The sequence below is a fragment of the Xyrauchen texanus genome, chromosome 36 (genome assembly GCF_025860055.1).
Source record: "Xyrauchen texanus isolate HMW12.3.18 chromosome 36, RBS_HiC_50CHRs, whole genome shotgun sequence".
Lineage (NCBI taxonomy): Eukaryota > Metazoa > Chordata > Actinopteri > Cypriniformes > Catostomidae > Xyrauchen > Xyrauchen texanus.
This window is the reverse complement of record NC_068311.1, coordinates 1,866,879-1,889,400: the sequence shown is the minus strand read 5'-3', so window position 1 is coordinate 1,889,400 and position 22,522 is coordinate 1,866,879. Positions and strand designations below refer to the sequence as shown.

The window sequence follows — 22,522 nt, the reverse complement described above, 5'->3', positions numbered from 1 at the left end:
TGACAATAAAGTGAGACCTGATAAGATAAGATCGGGGTTCAAGCCCCAGCACCACCAAGATGCCACTGTTGGGCCCTTGAGCAAGACACTTAACTCCAGGTTGCTCCAGGGGGGATTGTCCCTGTAATAAGTGCTCTGTAAGTCGCTTTGGATAAAAGCATCTGCCAAATGCAGAAATGTAAATGTAAATGTAAGATAAAGATCTGATTTGATTAATATCATAGAATTCATGATTTATGCTTTAATGGCACTGGGATCGGTCAGTGTCAGTAGTGAGCTGCAGTACTCAGTGTGGTCGACAGGTGCCAGTAGTGAGCTGCAGTACTCAGTGTGGTCGACAGGTGCCAGTAGTGAGCTGCAGTACTCAGTGTGGTGGACAGGTGTCAGTAGTGAGCTGCAGTACTCAGTTTGATCGACAGGTGTCAGTAGTGAACTGCAGTACTCAGTATGATCGACAGGTGTCAGTAGTGAGCTGCAGTACTCAGTGTGGTCGACAGGTGTCAGTAGTGAGCTGCAGTACTCAGTGTGATCGACAGGTGTCAGTAGAGCGGCGCTGTCTCTTACACAACAGCCACAGAAGAAGAAGAACCCGCATCAGCAGAGAAGACTCTTGTCCGAAGAAACAGCCGCAGTAAAATCATGGAGGAAACCGCGAAAAAACAGAAAAAGCAGACCGAAATCAAGGAGGAGAAGGACAAACAACCGGCGAGCAAAGAGAAGGAGAAGAAAGAGGAGCAGGAGCTGGTAAAAGAGAGAAAAACACACACTTTACAGACAGCGTTTGAATCCGCCTGAGTCACCCTGCAGGCCAAACACTCACAATCTTTCAAAACCAGCATAATTATTCATTATTTATCATTTATTATCAACCCGAATGATCACAAAACTCTTTAAAAGACATTAAGATTAACAATAGCTTTAGTAAATATCACTGCAGGTACTTCAGGCATAAATATGCTATTAATATTCTATAAATGTGTTATAAACATGTTTATTGATTCAGCGAATCTACGTATAGATAAATAGATGTCCTTCAGTGATCTCAGACGTGATATTATTGATCTGATTCGATGTCTAGATGAATAAATCCTCACTAAACCCTGATATGTGTATACATAAACCAGTAGAAGTCCCCATTTAGGTAATAAACGTGTTTATACATGTTTTTTGGGGGGGCCTGAACCATTGTTTATATAATAAAATTGTAGTAGTAACCATGGTTAATTGTGTGGTGAATAAATGGTTAAACTATAGTTACTGTAGTGAATCTATGGTTAATTTTTGTAAGTGTAAACAAAACAAAAGTCTAATAATTTTCAGTTTTTGCTAAAAAAAATAACGACTTGAATTATGACAAAAAATATTATTTTAAATGTCCCATTTTAACCATTTATAATTGTATTAAATTAATAGAAGTATTGGTATCGGTGTCGACGATATCAAAAATGTGTATGCAAATTGCCTCTTTGCCCCGCCTTAAAAACCAGTCTAATCTCAGAAATATTGCCGTCTGTCATTTTATAAATAATTTACATTTTAATGTTATTCTTGCATGTTTGGGATATTTTAAACAGTGTGACTCTTTGGTTGCTAAAGTCACGTGACTTGGTCAGTTACTCTCTGAAGATTCGGAAATGTTTCAGTGTTGTTAAAGGGACAGTTCACCCAAAAATGAGAATTCTCTCATCATTTACTCACCCTCATGCCATCCCAGATGTGCATGACTTTCTTTCGTCACCAGAACACAAATGTAGATTTTTAGAAACATATCTCAGCTCTGTAGGTCCATATAATGCAAGTGAATGGTGAGCAGACCAATAGAAGTCCACATTTAGGTAGTAAACATGATTATTCATGTTTAATTAGCTCACTTCCAAGTATGGCAAAAAGACTCCCTTTGGGGACCTATCATAGGTAAACTAATTACAATTATTATTTGTTTAATTCTGTAATTTGTAGTTTTCTTTTAGGATAAATGCTTGTGTTAATAAGTCTAATTATTTAACATTTAGTCATTTAGCAGATTATAGTTATTAGTTATTATTCTAATTAGCATTACAGAATATGAGGCGGTCAGTAAACGTGTCTGTGATATTAAATGATTGTTCAGTGTGTAAAACATATTTTGTGTGTGTTTTTGCAGTCAGAAGAAGACAAACAGCTACAGGAAGAGCTGGAGATGCTCGTGGAAAGACTCGGTGTGAGTTGGGGGTGTTGCTTGCTTGCTTATTTATTTGCATGTAAACTCTTACTCAGAAATGTTTGTTTCATGTGTTTTTAAGACAAAATGAAATAAAAATGGAACCTCTTTACTAGAGGTAGCCCAATATATTGGTTTTACCGATTGATCTGTGCCGATAGTTTTTTTGGAACGCCCAATTCCCGCTACTTGGTTGGTACTTGTGGTGGCGCGGTTACTTGCCTCAATCCGGGTGGTGGAGGACGAGTCTCAGTCGCCTCCGTGTCTGAGACGTCAATCCGCACATCTTATCATGTGACTCGTTGTGCATGACACCGCGGAGACTCGCAGCATGTGGAGGCTCACGCTACTCTCCACGATTATAATTTGTCATATAATTTTCAAAAATTATATGACAAATTATAATTTCGTTATTTTACTAACCCAACTAATGACTCGTCGGCGCTTTATCAGTAGGTTGCACGACACGTGAAGCTTTTTTTTTTTTTTAGCTTTCACTTAAGAAGAGTTGTGCACTTTTTATTTTAATATATCTCTTTACATAAATACTATTTTCCACTTAAAAACTATAATTTCGTTATTTTACTATCCCAACTGACTCAACCGCGCTTTCCAATAGGTTGCACGTAAGGGGGAAAAATATTTCTTCCACTTAAGAAGAGTTGTGCACTTTTAAGCACCTTTTTATTTTAATATATCTCTTTACATAGATATTTTTTTTTCTACTGAAAAACTATAATTTCGTTATTTTACTAGCCCAACTAATTAGTAGCCTACTCATCCAGGCTTTTTAATATATTAGCCTAAGAAAAAAAGTCAGTCTTTGGGCAGCCTTCTTGCGAAGAGAGCAGCCACAGCCACACTCACTGAGGAGCAAAAGGTTGAGGCAGAAATGACTACCTGCAGGAAATGGCCATTGATGGGGAAGAGGACGACAAAATGTTTCCGTTCATTGCAAGATTAGGTCTTCAGCACAGCGGGTAGTGTAGTTACTCCAATCCGCAGCTTATTAAAACCAGATAAAGTGAATATGTTGGTATTTCTGGCCAGAAACATGGAAATTTAAACATGGTCTATGGTGAAAGATATTAGACTTCTTTACGCATTTTTCGCCATCCGTTGCGGAGCTATTCGATTTTGCATATTATTTTGTAAACGTTCATTTGTGTAGTTCAGATGACCACTTTACAATATTTCAATAACATCATTTATTTTGTAGCCTGTGCTGAAGTTAATTGTGCTGCTAATTATAAGTGAAATGTTAATGCCGAGTTTCGGTCTGAGTGTTGTTCCCGTTTTCTTGTTCTTTATTTGTTGTTCTTCTATGTTTTAATAAATGTGTGTTATTCATATTCACCTTGTTTCTTTCATTTGATTTGACATTATGGATTTATGGTCAAGGAAATTGTTCTATAAAAGTATTAACCAGACAAAAGTGATTTGACGTTCGCTGGTCTGGGTTTATCTTAAACTGCCGCTTCAGTGTATACAAGAGCTATGTGACAATGAGCAAGATTTTCTGAGACACTACAACTACTAATAATTCATTAATAAAGGCTATTTTCTTGTAGCCTACAACATAAAATATTTTAATCTAAATGTACAGTGTAAGACATGTAAAAAAAGACAAGCTAAGCTAATGTCAAGATCAATATTTGTGTAGCCTGCCTGACACGGTATTTTCACAGACTAACACGTCACGTCTCTGGCATATACTACAGTATTTAAAGTTTTTAGGTTAACTATAGAAGAGACTAGGATTAGTGAGTCACACTAGCAAGACTCGCAAAAGGGGGCGTGGCATCACGATGGTGGCTCTACATCGTGATGTTGGTCAGCCATCACGATGGACGATGATATCGTCCATCGGCACAACCCTAGTCAGCGTCAATACTCGCTGAGATACCCAGACCCCGATAGTTGCTTTTAGGCATGATCGGTTATCGGCAAAAATAAATGCAGATCGTTTCCGATAGTTTTTTCTCAGCAGAGAAGGTTAAAGGTGGTGGACATCGTCCTGCCGATTTTATACACTAAAGCTTCACGCCAAACCATTTTTATTGACCTGTGGTTTTATTGACGTCAACATGTAATAACCATCTCTAAAACCGCTTGTCTTTTCTGATGATGTCATCAACACCACATGGCCAGAGAAAAATAATATCAACCAACAATGTCTTGCATTACAGAAGATGAATGAGTTGTAAATGCTGTTTCTTGTTGACATCAGTGGCAGTTTTATGGATCATTTTTAAATGCTTTGGCTACTTATGAAATGTCAGATATCAGGCCGCTGTCACACTTGTTTTTATTCCACCTGTCTCTCAGGAGAAGGACACGTCTCTTTACCGGCCGGCTCTGGAAGAATTGCGTCGTCAGATACGCTCGTCCACAACCTCCATGACCTCAGTGCCCAAACCGCTCAAGTTCCTCCGATCTCATTATGCCAAACTCAAAGAGATCTATCAGAACATGGCACCAGGAGAGAACAAGGTGTGTGTCTGTCTGCACTCGTTATGTCAGATATAAGTGTTGAATCATTTATATGTTAATCCCAAAAAGCAACGAGGACATGTTTGTGTACTCTGTATGTCACAGCACTTCTGCGGCGACGTGGTGTCGGTTCTTGCCATGACGATGAGCACCGAGCGAGAGTGTTTGAAATATCGTTTGTTGGGCTCGCAGGAAGAGCTCGCGTCGTGGGGCCACGAATACGTCAGGTACACAACTATCACAATAAAATAGACACACATGCTATCTCAGGCTAAAACCAACCTATCGGTGATGTGTGTACGTGTGCGTTTTCAGACATCTGGCAGGAGAGGTCGCTAAGGAATGGCAGGAGATCGAGGAGGGTGATAAAACTCAAAAGGAAGTTCTCCTGAAGCTCGTTAAAGAGATTGTTCCGTACAACATGGCCCATAATGCCGAGCACGAGGCATGTGACCTGCTGATGGAGATTGAGAGACTTGACATGCTGGAAACGTACATCGATGAAAACGCCTACGCTAAAGTCTGCCTGTACCTGACCAGGTAAGAGACACACACACTTACCCACAATCCCTCTGAACAGACGTCTTTGAGTTTCCTGCTGATCTGATCTACTCTCTCTCTCTCTCTCTGTAGTTGTGTGAGTTACGTTCCCGAGCCAGAGAACTCGGCTCTGCTGAAATGTGCCCTAAACATCTTCCGCAAGTTTAACCGCTACCCAGAAGCCCTCCGACTCGCTTTGATGCTCAACGATGTGGAGCTGGTGGAGAACATCTTTACGTCCTGCAAGGACATGTATGATACACACATAAGCAATATAAAAAAAATGGTGGATTTTTGCCGATAACATTAATTAAGCTGGTGGAAAAGCAGATAACCGATTAATGTCTGTAAGAGATCGACCGACATATCGGTTTAACCGATTAATCGGTGCCGATAGTTGCTTTTTGGAACTATCGGTTATTGGCAAATCCCTTCATCTGGTGATTATATAGGTTAAAGAAAGCTTAATTTGGTAAATACTTAAAAATAGATCATTGTAACCGAGCCAAGTGTCTGTCTTTTCAAAATAAGAGTTCCCGTGTGTTTTGAGGTTTGTTTATAGTTAAAGGTCCCACACCAAATCGTAATTTTTTTCTGGTTATTAGTAGGATTTTGATTGAAAAATAAGCTACATTTGGGATTTTATTCATATCAGACTCTTGTAGCCACTGTGTCTGTGCCCGTCATAATATGGGAAGTCTTAAGAAAATGTTTTAACATTCTATAAATTGATGAAAACGTTTAAAAAATCAGCCGATTAATCGGTTATCGGCCTTTTCCACCACCTTAGATATCGGTATCTGCGAAATCCACTATCGGTCTATCTCTAGTTGTCGAACACTATCTGTGGAGATTTTTTGCTGATATCCGATAGTTCCAAAAAGCAACTAATGGCACCGATTAATCGGTAAAACCGATATATAGGTCGACCACTAGTTATTTATAGAAAGAAATCATAATTAAATCAACCTTTGAAAATCTGAATGTGCCAGACACAGAGAAATAGAAGAAGAAAACAAAAACTATCTGCAACTAATTTTGTCTTTAAGAGATCGACCGACATATCGGTTTAACCGATTAATCGGTGCCGATAGTTGCTTTTTGGAACTATCGGTTATTGGCAAAACCCTTCATCTGGTGATTATATAGGTTAAAGAAAGCTTAATTTGGTAAATACTTCAAAATAGACCGTTGTAACAGAGCGAAGTGTCTGTCCTTTCATAATCAGCTGATTAATCGGTAAAACAGATATATTTATTGACACACATCAGAATTGAATCAACCTATGAAAAACCTGTATGGCTAAACTACTTACCTCTAACATATATTACATTTACTTCATGCATTTGGCAGATGCTTTTATCCAAAGCATTCAGGGTTTACATTCTATTAGTTTGTGTGTTCTCTGGGAATTGATCCCGTTGTCTTGGCTTTGCTAGCGCCATGCTTTACTCGATAGGGCCCGAGCACCGATGGTGTGAGGACCCTTTTGTACTTCTAGGAGTTTATTATTTTTTTCTCCAAATGAATTGCATTTTTGAGGGCCTAAACATACTCGAAATCTCATCAGACTTTTCACATGCATCAGAAGTGCCGAAAATGTACATCTGATATGGGTTTGAGAATTAGGTGTGGCAAAATGGCTCAATAGCGCCACCTACAAACATTCAACGATGTGCCCTTTACGCTACGTTTCACCTACACATACGAAAATTGGTACACATGTGTAACATGCCAATACCTACAAAATCAGATCAACATTATATTTAGTCAGTCTTGATCTAAAGGCCTTAGTGATGTTAAATGACGAAGCTTTGAGTTTTCGTTGAAGGGTGTGTCGGTGGCGGCCTGACAGAGTTAGATATGAAACAAGTCACATTTTTTAGGCCTAAACATGCTCGAAAGATCATGAAACTTTGCACACATCTCAAAATTGGGGAATATTTCCATCTGATACTGGTTTTAGAATTAATTGTGGCAAAATGACTCAATAGCGCCACCTACAAAATTTCAACGAAGCAGCCCTCACGCCACGGTACACCTACACGTAAGAAAATTGTTAGGCATATGTAACATGTCACCATGTACATAAAAGTCTCTTAGAACCATATCCTAAACCCAACAGGAAGTCAGCCGTTGTGATTTTCGCTCAGTTTTTGCCATTTTCAGGCCTCGTACTTAAACTCCTCCGAGAGATTTCATCAGATCAACATCATATTCAGTCAGACTAATCTAAAGATTAGTTTAGCGATGCTAAATTGTGAAGCTTTTGAGTTTCCTTTGAACGGCGCGGCCGTGGCGGTCTGACAAATTCGATGTTTCACATGAAACAGGAAGTTGTTGTAACTCAAACATACAATGTCCAATCTGCTCCAAACTTCACATGTTTGATAAGAGTCCCGGCCTGAACACTTCTATATGCCAATATTCAGCTATAGTCATAGCGCCACCTACTGGCAATTGGAAATGACATGTTTTACACTGTGATACACTCTTAACAACATTTAAGTGCTAAAAAATGCTTAAACAAAATTGGAGTGACATTCCCCTGGCACAGCAGCCCCAACGTGCACCTGCGTGCACCCGTTCATCGCTTTAATTGACCATATATCCCAAACTATTCGGCCACTGATGGTACCATGTCCGTGTGTGTTTGCAGTATCATTCAGAAGCAGATGGCATTCATGTTGGGTCGACACGGCATGTTCCTGGAGCTTAATGAAGACGTGGAGGATAACGAAGATCTGACAGAGATAATGTCCAACGTTCAGCTCAACAGCAACTTCTTAGCCCTCGCTAGAGAGGTAAACACACATGTATATGCCTTGCGTTATCAAGTACACTTCTCCCATTATCTCCACTGGAGTACACCCCAAGAAATAAAAACAAGCATCAAAAAATAATGAAGTAGCTTTTACATATTTGATCATCTTGAATTTCTGTTCTTTCCTCTGTAGCTTGATATCATGGAGCCAAAAGTGCCAGATGACATTTATAAAACTCACCTGGAGAACAACAGTAAGAGCTTCATTCACGTCTCGTTTAGGATATCATGGCACGTCTTTGGCACGTGTTTTATTGCCCCTCTGTTTCTCTTTCAGGGTTTGGCGGCAGCAGCTCTCAGGTGGACTCGGCTCGCATGAATCTGGCCTCCTCGTTTGTGAACGGTTTTGTTAATGCCGCGTTCGGCCAGGACAAACTGCTGACAGAGGACGGAAACAAGTGGCTCTACAAGAACAAGGACCACGGTGTGAATAGCACCATCTCTGAGCATATAAACAATAGACAAACTCTTCAATTCACAAATCCTGATCGATGTGTTTTTATGTGTGTGTGTCGTAGGCATGCTGAGTGCCGCAGCGTCTCTAGGAATGATTCTGCTGTGGGACGTGGATGGCGGTTTGACACAGATCGATAAATATCTTTATTCATCTGAAGACTATATCAAAGTACACACTTTACTATTTGAATACATTATTAAACCCTCTCGACACACACACACACACACACACACCTGAAGAATCCTATTAATGGCTAAATGTTTTTCACATGACTGATAATGTTTGTGTCTCTCCAGTCGGGGGCGCTGTTGGCGTGTGGTATCGTGAACTCTGGCGTTCGTAACGAGTGTGACCCCGCGCTGGCGCTTCTCTCAGATTATGTCTTGCATAACAGCAACATCATGAGGATCGGATCCATTTTTGGGTAATTCAAAAACAACATTGTCATTGAAATTGTGATTTCCAGGCTTTTCTGTATTGAATGATGTTTTTGTGCTTCAGTTCAGCTGTAATTATAATTAGGGCTGTGCCGATGCAATCTTATATCGCTTATGATACTGTATTGAAACTTTAGATCCATGTATCAATATTTATATTAAATTATTTGTGTATGCATATCATGTAAACGCACAACAAAGTTGGCACACTGTTACTCCAAATCAATTAAACCTCTTGATACGCAATCACCCGCACGTGGTGGTGACGTCACTCTGCTTACATTTAATATATCATTTACTGTCTAGAAATGTAATTAATGTTAACAAATGATACATCTTGTCAAAGGTCTAAGGGTTCAACATTGATATCTGAGCTCTGTTTCACGATAGCAATCCTCCATAAACAGCGATTTAGTTATTTGTGTCAGGAGTACAAATGAAAACATGCGATATCAAAACGGGACTTTTATTATGAAAACATGCGATATCAAAACGGGACTTTTATTATGAAAACATGCGATATCAAAACGGGACTTTTATTATGAAAACATGCGATATCAAAACGGGACTTTTATTATGAAAACATGCCATATCAAAACGGGACTTTTATTATGAACACATGCCATATCAAAACGGGACTTTTATTTTGAAAACATGCAATATCAAAACGGGACTTTTATTATGAAAACATGCCATATCAAAACGGGACTTTTATTATGAACACATGCCATATCAAAACGGGACTTTTATTATGAAAACATGCGATATCAGAACGGGACTTTTATTATGAAAACATGCGATATCAAAACAGGACTTTTATTATGAAAACATGCGATATCAAAACGGGACTTTTATTATGAAAACATGCCATATCAAAACGGGACTTTTATTATGAACACATGCGATTTCAAAATGGGACTTTTATTATGAAAACATGCAACATCAAAACGGGACTTTTATTATGAACACATGCGATTTCAAAACGGGACTTTTATTATGAAAACATGCGACATCAAAATGGGACTTTTATTATGAAAACATGCAACATCAAAACGGGACTTTTATTATGAAAACATGCAACATCAAAACGGGACTTTTATTATGAACACATGCGATTTCAAAACGGGACTTTTATTATGAAAACATGCGACATCAAAATGGGACTTTTATTATGAAAACATTCAACATCAAAACGGGACTTTTATTATGAAAACACGATCGCCAGATGAATCCAGTTCAACACACTTGAGTCAATCGTCCATGACAAGCGTTCATTAAAAACATCCAATCGCACTTTTTGTCCATAAAAGTGATAAATGTGAGACATATTGATATATTCTCCATTGTTTACATGAGATCTCGCCTTCGTCTTCGTTCTTCAACAAACTGCAATCTGAGAGGATTCATGTTGTAAAACTGTTTATGATCTGATATATTAGTCTCATAAACAAAACCAGCCCGTCTCCAAAGTCTATTTATAAAAATGTGGCGTAGTTTTATTCATAATAGTCGAGCAGTGCCGTCAGATTTAGTGTCGTCTTGAGAGGCGGAGCTTAATTTGACTCTGAACACTTCCAGAGATTTTACAGAGTTAAAAGCTTCCAGGAACCTAATTTATTATTCGATCGTCTTCAAATTTGAAACGTAACTTCTTTAGACATGTGGTTTTGAGAACATTGAATTTCTGGGTTGTCTTGGCACTTTTGTTATCTTTTTTTTAGATTATAAAAACATGTTCAGCACAAAATATTTCCATTACTATAAACTTCAGCTTCTCTAACTTTAAGAAATAACAACAAATATTAATTCTGAAACTTGGGAAATAAAGCCCAAAGTGTCTTCTTTCAAAAGAGACCACAACTGTGTCCGTACTCCAAAGGGTCCCGCAAATACAACCATTTCAGTTCAGGTCATTTTCATACTTTGTGCTCAAAAAGGGGGCGTTCAACAGGTTAAGTGAAACAAAGGAGACAAACGCTTCAACAGACGCCATTGTTGCACTGGTGCCACAGTTGTTTTACCCCAGACTAAAAGTCATTGGAATATTTTGAGTGTTTTACCTTTAAACTCGACCGTGACCCCTGCCTGTGTGTGTAGGTTGGGTCTTGCGTACGCTGGCTCTAACAGAGAGGATGTTCTCTCTCTGCTACTTCCTGTCATGGGAGATTCAAAATCCAGCATGGAGGTACGTGTGTGTTTGCCGCTGATTCCTCCCATATACAGTTGCGGCATCTGCGTGTTTCTGTGTTTGATTAAACTGTGTGTGTGTGTGTGTGTGTGTGTGGTGTGTGTGTTTGCAGGTTGCTGGTGTCACTGCGCTGGCATGCGGTATGATCGCCGTTGGTTCCTGTAATGGTGATGTCACTTCCACCATCCTGCAGACCATCATGGAGAAGAGTGAACAGGAACTTAAAGACACTTACGCTCGCTGGCTGCCGCTCGGACTCGGACTGAACCACCTCGGTAAGACGGGGAGCTCAAGTTTGACATAAATCACTAATAGATCACTCAATTTATATTCTAAAAACCCAAAGTCCAGCTGGTCTATTATATAGTCATAACGTAGGTGTGTGCATGCAGGTAAAGGAGAGGCGATTGAAACCACGCTAGCAGCTCTGCAGGTCGTATCTGAACCCTTCCGCAGTTTCGCCAACACGCTGGTGGACATCTGCGGATACGCAGGTGAGTCAAAAACGTCCAGAGTAACACACACCATATAAGAGCACTTCCTTCAACACGAACACGTGTAACGTGTCTCTTTCAGGTTCTGGTAACGTTCTGAAGGTGCAGCAGTTGTTGCACATCTGCAGTGAGCACTACGATAATAAAGATAAAGAGGAAGATAAAGACAAGAAAGACAAAAAGGACAAAGACAAGAAGGAGACAGCAGCAGATATGGGCTCCCACCAGGTGTGTGTTGATGTGTGTTTCTTTCCAGTTGTGTGTGTTTGTGAATGAGGATTCATCTTCTCTCTTCTGCCCCCTTTAGGGTGTGGCGGTGTTGGGTATTGCTCTCATTGCGATGGGTGACGAGATCGGCTCAGAAATGGCCCTACGAACATTTGGTCACCTGGTGAGCACATGTGACTGAAATGTACTCAAGAAAGGGCTTTCTGTATTTTGCAATCATTCACTAGCTACCAATTAAATGCATTTTATTTATTTTTTTATGTGCATGCGTCTGATGGGCATTGTTTATGTTGTATTGCATTGCACTGTATTATCAGCATCCCGTGCTGTGTGCCTTGCATTTGTAAAAATGCATCTCTTTTTCTCCCTGTAGTTGCGTTACGGTGAGCCCACGTTACGGAGGGCGGTACCATTAGCACTCGCTCTGATCTCCGTGTCGAACCCGAGGCTGAACATTCTGGACACACTCAGCAAGTTCTCACACGACGCCGACCCGGAAGTGTCCCACAACTCCATCTTTGCCATGGGCATGGTTGGCAGCGGTCAGTCACCTCTTGTGTTATTCCTCTCGCAGCCACCAGAGGGCGCTGAAGTGAGCGTTTAAAGAGCACCTATTATGTTTTTTCAAATGTTACCTTTCATGTAGTGTGTTATATCGCTGTTTGTGAATGTAAAAAAAGTCTGCTAAGTTTCACAAATCAAAGTGCACGACAAATGGAGTTATTGACTCCCATAAAGAAAGAATCGATTCTGAACACCTGAAACGAGTCGTTAGTAATTCCAGACACTTCCTGTACTAACCTACACAAAAAACACGCCTCTGGTCTTCATTGGTTGCTCACGAACAGCTTTGACCCGCCCTCAAACACTACAGTAAGCAGGGAGTTTAGAATGAATGCTTTAGAATGGACCAATCAGAGCAGAGTAGTCTCTCTGAAAGGAGGAGGAGTTTAGAATGAATTCTTTAGAATGGACCAATCAGAGCAGAGTAGACTCTCTGAAAGGAGGAGTTTAGAATGAACGCTTTAGAACGGACCAATCAGAGCAGAGTACACTCTCTGAAAGGAGGAGTTTAGAATGAATGCTTTAGAATGGACCAATCAGAGCAGAGTAGACTCTCTGAAAGGAGGAGTTTAGAATGAATTCTTTAGAATGGACCAATCAGAGCAGAGTAGACTCTCTGAAAGGAGGAGGAGTTTAGAATGAATGCTTTAGAACGGACCAATCAGAGCAGAGTAGACTCTCTGAAAGGAGCGGTTTAGAATGAATGCTTTAGAACGGACCAATCAGAGCAGAGTAGACTCTCTGAAAGGAGGAGGAGTTTAGAATGAATTCTTTAGAATAGACCAATCAGAGCAGAGTATGCTCTCTGAAAGGAGGAGGAGTTTAGAATGAACGTGTTGTTTTTGACAACGGGAAAAAAAGGTGACGTTTTTTGACTTTGGATGCATGTAAATCTATTGTATGAGACCTTTAAAACAAAATCAGGCATGTTTAAATACCATAACTGTGCTCTTTAAACATTTTAACATTTTACAGTTAAAACAAAAAACTGCACACTGATGACATCACACAGTGTCACCACCAGTCAGAATGAGCTGCAGTTGTCATGGTTACTGTATCGATTTCTTCCACAGGCACTAATAATGCGCGTTTGGCGGCTATGCTCCGACAGCTGGCGCAGTATCACGCCAAAGACCCAAACAACCTGTTCATGGTCCGACTCGCACAGGTGGGCTGCACAACTCTGGAGTCCTTGCTAAAGCTAATATTTGCGTAGCAGAGCATTTGTTTGTCTTTGATTTCATTTGTTGGCATCGCTAAATTGTGACGCGTGTTTGTTTACTTTTTGCCAATGCCGTTTTTACTCACATTTGTGGTTTGGCGAGTTTTCATTTTGTGTTTCCCTTTGGGTGTCCGGTGTATTTGTTATAAATTGTGTTTTTGTGCTTTTCAGGGTCTGACTCATCTAGGTAAAGGCACACTGACGCTCTGCCCGTATCACAGTGACCGACAGCTCATGAGTCAGGTGGCAGTCGCTGGACTCCTCACAGTTCTTGTGTCTTTCCTCGATGTCAAAACCAGTAAGAAAGTTGCTTCTTCACTTCTGATCGGATTAATGAAGATCCACATCAAACTATAACTGTTATATCTACTCAAATATACAGAATTGAATTCTTTTTTATTATTATTATTTCATTCATACGTTTTTAATGCCTTAAAGGAAATCATGTAATAGTTCAATATGAATAAATTACTTAAGGTTTATTAAGCAAACACGCATTAATCGTGAGAGTCGTAAAACAGACAATTAATCGTCACAATCTTAATTATTTGTTTGACAATTGTCAGCCAAATTATATAATCGTGACAGCCTTAATTCACCCAAATATGGGGCTTTTCCACTGCACGGGACAGCGCGGCTCTGCTCGCTTTTTGGGGGTTTTCCACTGTGGATAGTTCCTGGTACATGGTACTTTTTTAGTACCACCTCGGTCGAGGTTCCAAGTGAGCCGAGCTGATACAAAACATGACGTCACTACCGGCATCACTGGATTTCCGACACGTGACATCAACCCGCTAGTTTTAAAGTTAGCAACAGCGATAGCAGTATCATTTGTTCACGCGCCTTTCAAATTGTAAAGAGAAATGACAGTGCGCAAAACCACGCTGTGGTCAATAAACGAGGTGCAGGCGGTCCTCTCGTTAGCGACGAACGAATCGACGCAAAACTGAGAAAGTGTCTCAGCAGCTGTTGGCCGCACACGGCTAACACTGGACCTACCAAAAGTGTAGGGACAGGTTAAAAAACACTTAAAAGTGACTACAGAACCATCAAGTTAAAGTGGAAGTGGTTTGACCAAATGGACGCTATCTAGACCGGCGAGCAATGGGATGGAGAGTGCTCTGGACGTTGTTATGAGTCCATGATGGAGGATGGTACGTTTTGTTACATTAACTCTATATTCTGCTTGAAAGCTTCACTTTATTTAGTTGAGCAGCTACTGGAAGCTTCTAAAACAACCAGACCAATTTAACTGTTACACTTGTGTAAAATCACCATGCAACAACTGCTTCACGCAGCACAATGAGCTAGCCGCTAACAGCTAGCGCTCGTGTTATTGTTTATTGTTTTGTGTTGTGTTTATGATGATGTCACTGCAGTAGAGGCGGCGTAACTATGACGATCAGCCTATAATCCCATCCACGTTGAGGCGGCACTAAACTGCAGTTTACTCAGAAAAGTAAAGCGAGTCGAGGAACTGTAACGTGCAGCGGAAAAGTGCCAATAAAACGCTATCTACCCGAATATATATATATATATATATATATATATATATGTATTGCATCAGCTAAATACTGCTATTGTTTACAGTAAAACGTACTCGTACTCACTGCCATAGTGAACAATATACTCAATGATGTCATGTTATGCACTTTGTAATTTGCTCTCTCTGTCTCTCTCTCTTTGCAGTAATCTTGGGGAAGTCTCATTATGTTCTCTACGGTTTAGTGGCAGCAATGCAGCCTCGCATGTTGGTCACATTTGATGAGGAGCTCAGACCTCTGCCAGTGTCCGTCCGTGTGGGACAGGTGTGTGTATTTGTGTGTGTGTGTGTGTGTGTGACATTTCTTCTCAAAAAACGACCTACTGACAAAACAAACACAACAACAAAGAAATGCGTCCAAATTCAAACGCATTTGATGAAGAACGACCTTCTCGGGAGGCTAATAAAGTTCAGTCTTTAGGTTTGCAGGTGAGCAGGATGCATGTGTCCAGACATACTTCACATGGGAACATGACCCGAGTAAATGACATAGAAACAGCCGTGAATTACATTTCCTCTGGTGTTCTTAAACAAGCAGAATTGAACCACAATGCACACTGTTTCGCTTAGCATTTATATAAGATAGTAGGCAGTATTCAGTAGTATTCCATCCCATTTGAGATTATAATTCTCTTTATTTCTCTCTCTCTCTCTCTCTGTCTAGGCTGTGGATGTGGTCGGACAGGCCGGTAAACCCAAAGCGATCACAGGCTTTCAGACTCACACCACACCGGTGCTGTTAGCTCACGGCGAGCGAGCTGAACTCGCCACGGAGGAGTACATCCCCGTCACACCCATACTGGAGGGCTTCGTCATCCTGCGCAAAAACCCCAACTATGACACTTAAACACACAGCGGACAGAAGCGCACACTAACAGGGACCTGTGATACGCGTGTAAAATATTTAGAGATGCCTCGTCCTCCCCTAATGTACCCCCCTGTCTTTCTATCCGACGGCAAGTCACGTAGCACATAGTAACAGTGACGTTTCTCTTCATTTTTGTAATTACAGCATGAAACGAGTGTGTGAGTTTGTGTCATCCTGCTTAATATTTTCTCCTTTTTTGGTTGTTTTTGTTACTTGTTCTGTGAAAGGTTGAGATACAAAAATAAAAGATTTGTTGTCAATATAGTGAATATTTATTTATTTATTTATTTTCCAGTAGGTGTGGCTCTACAGTATCACATACTCCCCTTTTGGCTTATTTTCTTTAAGCTAATGTGCCTAATTTGTTTGTTTAAATGCTCTTTTTATTTATTAAAATCACTTGAAATTTGTACTTTTAAGTTTAAATACTTGAAAAAGCTTTAAAAGATTTAACTGGAAAATATACCCCTGGGACACCAACTTCAGCATCCCTGAAAAATCAACAATTTTTGCCATTTTAGGCATCAAAAGTATCATAAAATAAATGTAAATGCATGGAAATAAATGTAAATGCATGGAAGACAATTTTAACTTACAAACTCATGTTATGATTCTTATTAAATTACTTGTGAATATTTCATGGATTGAGCTAATAAATATTAATAAGCTAATCAATATTCAAAAGCCAGTACTTTGCCATTTAAATCTATGGTTAATTTAGTGCATATATATATTTTGTGCAGTTGGTGTGTCTCAAATGTGGTATAGTTAATCTACATTTTGTGTAGATCGCAAAATAATGTTTCCGTGAATTGTCCCGACCTACACAAATTTGTTTTGCTTGTTTTTAGTAAATTAGGTCCAGTTAAATGTGAATAAATATTTTCCAGAAAAGGGACATTTGAAATTACAAACTTAAGTTTTTATCCTTGACGACGCTAGTGATTCATATTTTACATGTTAGTGAATATATTTACTGTTATGTTAATTCACATCCTTTGCCGTGGTAATATTCATGAGCCAATCTCTGTTCTAGTTCGGTTCATACAGGCCTCTCTAAGCATCATTTACTAACCCAAGTAGAACGCTGATTTCGTATATAATTATTGCAATATGTTTATAAAATCTACTCCTTATAATAAAAGGCTCGTTTAATGTAGTTTGAAAAATTGGACATGAATTTTGAGATAATCTGTGTCACCAAGGGGCGCTGGTGGAATAGGCCACACCCCTGTGATTCATTGCTGATCTTCGACCAATCGGAGTTTACGAATCCTACTATGGTAAATCCTCATGAATATTAATTAAGCCTCGACTTTCACGCTGGATTATGCGGCGAACGTATTGCTAATGTATATTACTATTGTTTTTCTCGTGAATATTAACAAGTTGACGCGTATTTATTCCAATCACGAATCCTAATTAATATTAATTAAGTCAAGCTCTGATCTCATGCCGCCGCTGCTGTCACGTGGTCAGGATTCCCTATAGTCACCAATCCGGAAGTTCCCGAGAAGCCGGTTTCCGCCGGAAAAGGTTTCGTCCCGGTCCATACGGATCTGCATCTTCTGTCTCTCTCTCGGTTAGGTAGCGCGCCACTGATCCGGTACAGAACCGGACCGACACCGAAGCTGAACGATAAATTCTTTCCGGTAAGAAACAGCGCACGCGAGACTTTACCGGCTTTCAGAACTGTGTGTGTGTGTGTGTGTGTGTGTGTGTGAGAGAGAGAGAGAGAGAGAGAGAGAGAGAGAGAGAGAGCGAGCGAGCGTGTGTGTGTATATGTGTATGTATATATATATTTGTGTGTGTTAGTGTGTGTGTGTGTGTGTGTGTGTGTGTGTGTGTGTGTGTGTGTGTGTGTGTGTGTGTGTGAGTGTGAGAGAGAGAGAGAGAGAGAGAGCGAGTGTGTGTGTGTGTGTGTGTGTATATGTGTATGTATATATATATTTGTGTGTGTGTGTGTGTGTGTGTGTGTGTGTGTGAGAGAGAGAGAGAGAGAGAGCGCGCGGGTGTGTATGTGTGTATATATATATATCTCTCTCTTTGTGTGTGGGTGTTAGTGTATGTTTGTTTGTGTGTGTGTATATGTATGTTAGTTAGAGAGAGAGAGAGAGTGTGTGAGAGGGAGAGAGAGAGTGAGAGAGTTGGGGGGGTGTATGTTTATGTATGTGTGTGTGTGTGTGTGTGTGTGTGTGTGTGTGTGTGTGTGTGTGTGTGTGTGGGGGCGTGTATGTTAATTTGTGTGTGTGTGTGTGTGTGTGTGTGTGTGTGTGTGTGTGTGTGTGTGTGTGTGTATGAGCGAGAGAGAATCACAATTATCAGTTTCTACTAAAAAAAGCTATATTATTAATGACCTGAAATATCAGACCAAATATAATTAGTCATTATTCTAATAATTTCAAACGACATCATAGCTCACACACACACCCTGTTTCTGCAGCTGGATGCATGCCTTGCAGTGTTATTGATGTGGTTTTACATAGTGTGATGTGACATGTATGTTAGTTTTCATAAATGAAACATGTATGTTATTAATTTACACACATGATGTAAAATGCATGTGCTGGTGTTGAATATTTCCACTGGAATTACAGTGAATGTTTTGTGCAACACATTTTGCTGATGAAAAAACTAAAATATGTATTCCTCTATTTGACCCCATGAAATTGTCTATAATGAGCCGGGATTTATAAATTGAGGTGTCATCCTTTATAAGGGGGTTGGAACATAGATTAATATTTAACTGACCTACGATTCACATAAACAACTAACAGTGCAAATATGAGTCAGAGGCCACCTGTGTGTGTCTCAGGATGATTGTGTAATGAACTCACAGCCTGTAATCTAAACACTGCAGTAATAACATGTCACGGTATCAGCACGATGCATTCACGTGAGATTCGCATGATTGTTGACATGTAAGAGCCGGTGGTGTGTGTGCACATTATGTCTCAAAACTGTTGAAAACATCATCCAAAGAAATGGGAATGTAAGCCTGTTTAACAGCTTTGACCTTACGTATACGCACATATAAATAATATGTTACACATGATGATTTTTTTATTGAAAAATTATTTACAAAATTATGTTAGTATTATTACAATGTCATTAACATATTTCATTAAACTATTAATGCATATTTTATTTAACATTAAATGAATTGTTGAGTTTAAATGTAGCTCCAATTGTTTGGAGTTTGAGTCCCGTGTATAATTGTTCTATAAAATTCCTGTAATTATTCATGAGCTTTCGTCACTTAATACTTAATATAATTTTGTTTTAGTGTATTAGTATTAAGTGTTTAGTCGTGTATTCTGTCATTCATGTAAAATGTGCGTAAATAAACATTCCGGTCATAAATGTGGCGAAGCCGGTGCACGTGTGTGGGAGCGCGCCTGCGCCTGCGTGCGCTACCCACGTGATTTTTTTCCCCAGTAGGTGCACGCGCGATCGAACATGGCGACGCGCTGCACGTCTCGCTTTACCGGACAGTGAGAAACAGAGAGAGAGAGAAATACAAGGTAAAGAGCCGCAGTGTGTACAGTGAAGGGTTTTATATGAGTCTGTGTGAATCCACGTGTGTGTCTGCTTGATATAGGTGTGCTGTGTCTGTGTCATGCGTTACGTGCTTAACTACGCAGTACATCGAGTTGCTCAATCTGGCCTTGAGGAGTGATCGATAGGTGTGTGTGTGTGTGTGTGTGTGTGTGTGTGTGTGTGTGTGTGTGTGTGTGTGTGTGTGTGTGTGTGTGTGTGTGTGTGTGTGTGTTTGGAAACTAATGAAGCATCCCGGTTTGCATTTATTTATCCACACTGTATCAATGTTCTCTCTCACACATATATATAAACATTGTAGTATCACGGTTTTTAGATATGTACCTCGGTAGCGCTGTGTTTTTGTACACATACCATGGTAATACCACGTTTTTAATACACGTCATGGTAATACCATTGGCCATGTTTTAGATATACTATGGTAATGCAATTTTTAGGGCATAGTTTATATATATATATATACTATGGTAATACCATGTTTTTGTACTTGAACCATGATAATACCTATTTATATATGTATATACCACCGTAATACCATGTATTTTGCGCAAATACCGTGATAACACCGCGTTTGAGATGTATACTATGGCAAGTACCATGATAACACCGCGTTTGAGATGTATACTATGGTAATACCGTGTTTTTTTGAGCAAGTACCGTGATAACACCGCGTTGTAGATATAGGCCTATACTATGGTAATACCGTGTTTTTGCGCAAGTACCGTGATAATACCGCGTTTGAGATATATACTATGGTAATACCGTGTTTTTTGGACATGTACCATCATAACACCGCGTTTGAGATGTATACTATGGTAATACCGTGTTTTTTGGACATGTACCATCATAACACCGCGTTTGAGATGTATGCTATGGTAATACCATGTTTTTTGGACATGTACCATGATAACACCGCGTTTGAGATACTATGGTAATACCGTGTTTTTTGGACATGTACCATGATAACACCGCGTTTGAGATGTATACTATGGTAATACCGTGTTTTTTGGACATGTACCATCATAACACCGCGTTTGAGATGTATACTATGGTAATACCGTGTTTTTTGGACATGTACCATCATAACACCGCGTTTGAGATGTATACTATGGTAATACCGTTTTTGACATGTACCATCATAACACCGTTTGAGATGTATACTATGGTAATACCGGTTTTTGGCAGTACCTCATAACACCGCGTTTGAGATGTATACTATGGTAATACCGTGTTTTTGGACATGTACCATCATAACACCGCGTTTGAGATGTATACTATGGTAATACCGTGTTTTTTGGACATGTACCATCATAACACCGCGTTTGAGATGTATACTATGGTAATACCGTGTTTTTTGGACATGTACCGTGATAATACCGCGTTTGAGATGTATACTATGGTAATACCGTATTTTTGGGCAAGTACCATGATAATACCGTGTTTGAGATATATACTATGGTAATACCGTGTTTTTTGGACATGTACCGTGATAATACCGCGTTTGAGATGTATACTATGGTAATACCGTGTTTTTTGTGCAACTACCGTTATAACACCGCGTTTTAGATATATGCTATGGTAATACGGTGTATTTTGGACAAGTACCGTTATAATACCGCATTTTAGCTGTATACTATGGCAAGTACCGTGATAACACCGCGTTTGAGATGTATACTATGGTAATACCGTGTTTTTTTGAGCAAGTACCGTGATAACACCGCGTTGTAGATATAGGCCTATACTATGGTAATACCGTGTTTTTGCGCAAGTACCGTGATAATACCGCGTTTGAGATACTATGGTAATACCGTGTTTTTTGTGCAACTACCGTTATAACACCGCGTTTTAGATATATACTATGGTAATACCGTGTTTTTTGGACATGTACCATCATAACACCGCGTTTGAGATGTATACTATGGTAATACCGTGTTGTTTGGGCAAGTACCCTCATAACACCGCGTTTGAGATGTATACTATGGTAATACCGTGTTTTTTGGACATGTACCATCATAACACCGCGTTTGAGATGTATACTATGGTAATACCGTGTTTTTTGGACATGTACCATCATAACACCGCGTTTGAGATGTATACTATGGTAATACCGTGTTTTTTGGGCAAGTACCCTCATAACACCGTGTTTGAGATGTATGCTATGGTAATACCATGTTTTTTGGACATGTACCATGATAACACCGCGTTTGAGATACTATGGTAATACCGTGTTTTTTGGACATGTACCATCATAACACCGCGTTTGAGATGTATACTATGGTAATACCGTGTTTTTTGGACATGTACCATCATAACACCGCGTTTGAGATGTATACTATGGTAATACCGTGTTTTTTGGACCTGTACCGTGATAATACCGCGTTTGAGATGTATACTATGGTAATACCGTATTTTTTGGGCAAGTACCATGATAATACCGTGTTTGAGATATATACTATGGTAATACCGTGTTTTTTGGACATGTACCGTGATAATACCGCGTTTGAGATGTATACTATGGTAATACCGTGTTTTTTGTGCAACTACCGTTATAACACCGCGTTTTAGATATATGCTATGGTAATACGGTGTATTTTGGACAAGTACCGTTATAATACCGCGTTTTAGCTGTATACTATGGCAAGTACCGTGATAACACCGCGTTTGAGATGTATACTATGGTAATACCGTGTTTTTTGTGCAACTACCGTTATAACACCGCGTTTTAGATATATGCTATGGTAATACGGTGTATTTTGGACACGTACCGTGATAACACTGCGTTTGAGATTCTATCGTAATACCGTGTTTTTTGGACATGTACCGTGATAATACCGCGTTTTAGATATATACTATGGTAATACGGTGTATTTTGGACAAGTACCTTTATAATACCGCGTTTTAGATAT

The 22,522-nt window shown here is 39.6% G+C and overlaps 1 protein-coding gene and 1 pseudogene across 1 annotated transcript; both read left to right on the top strand.

Annotated features, from left to right (window-relative positions):
- The first annotated feature begins 577 nt into the window (after positions 1-577).
- LOC127629639 (26S proteasome non-ATPase regulatory subunit 2-like) lies at positions 578-16,345 on the top strand. Its single transcript, XM_052106772.1, has 21 exons — positions 578-744; positions 2,144-2,200; positions 4,529-4,693; positions 4,799-4,920; positions 5,009-5,233; positions 5,327-5,485; positions 7,893-8,037; positions 8,191-8,251; positions 8,335-8,481; positions 8,576-8,682; positions 8,811-8,938; positions 11,049-11,136; positions 11,252-11,414; positions 11,532-11,633; positions 11,716-11,861; positions 11,941-12,024; positions 12,235-12,403; positions 13,499-13,593; positions 13,819-13,945; positions 15,337-15,455; positions 15,855-16,345. The coding sequence occupies exons 1-21, from the start codon at positions 640-642 to the stop codon at positions 16,035-16,037; spliced, it is 2,697 nt and encodes an 898-aa protein (XP_051962732.1). The 5' UTR covers positions 578-639; the 3' UTR covers positions 16,038-16,345.
- Positions 16,346-19,474: 3,129 nt separating this feature from the next.
- LOC127629651 (eukaryotic translation initiation factor 4 gamma 1-like) overlaps positions 19,475-22,522 on the top strand; it is a 59,030-nt pseudogene continuing 55,982 nt past the window's right edge.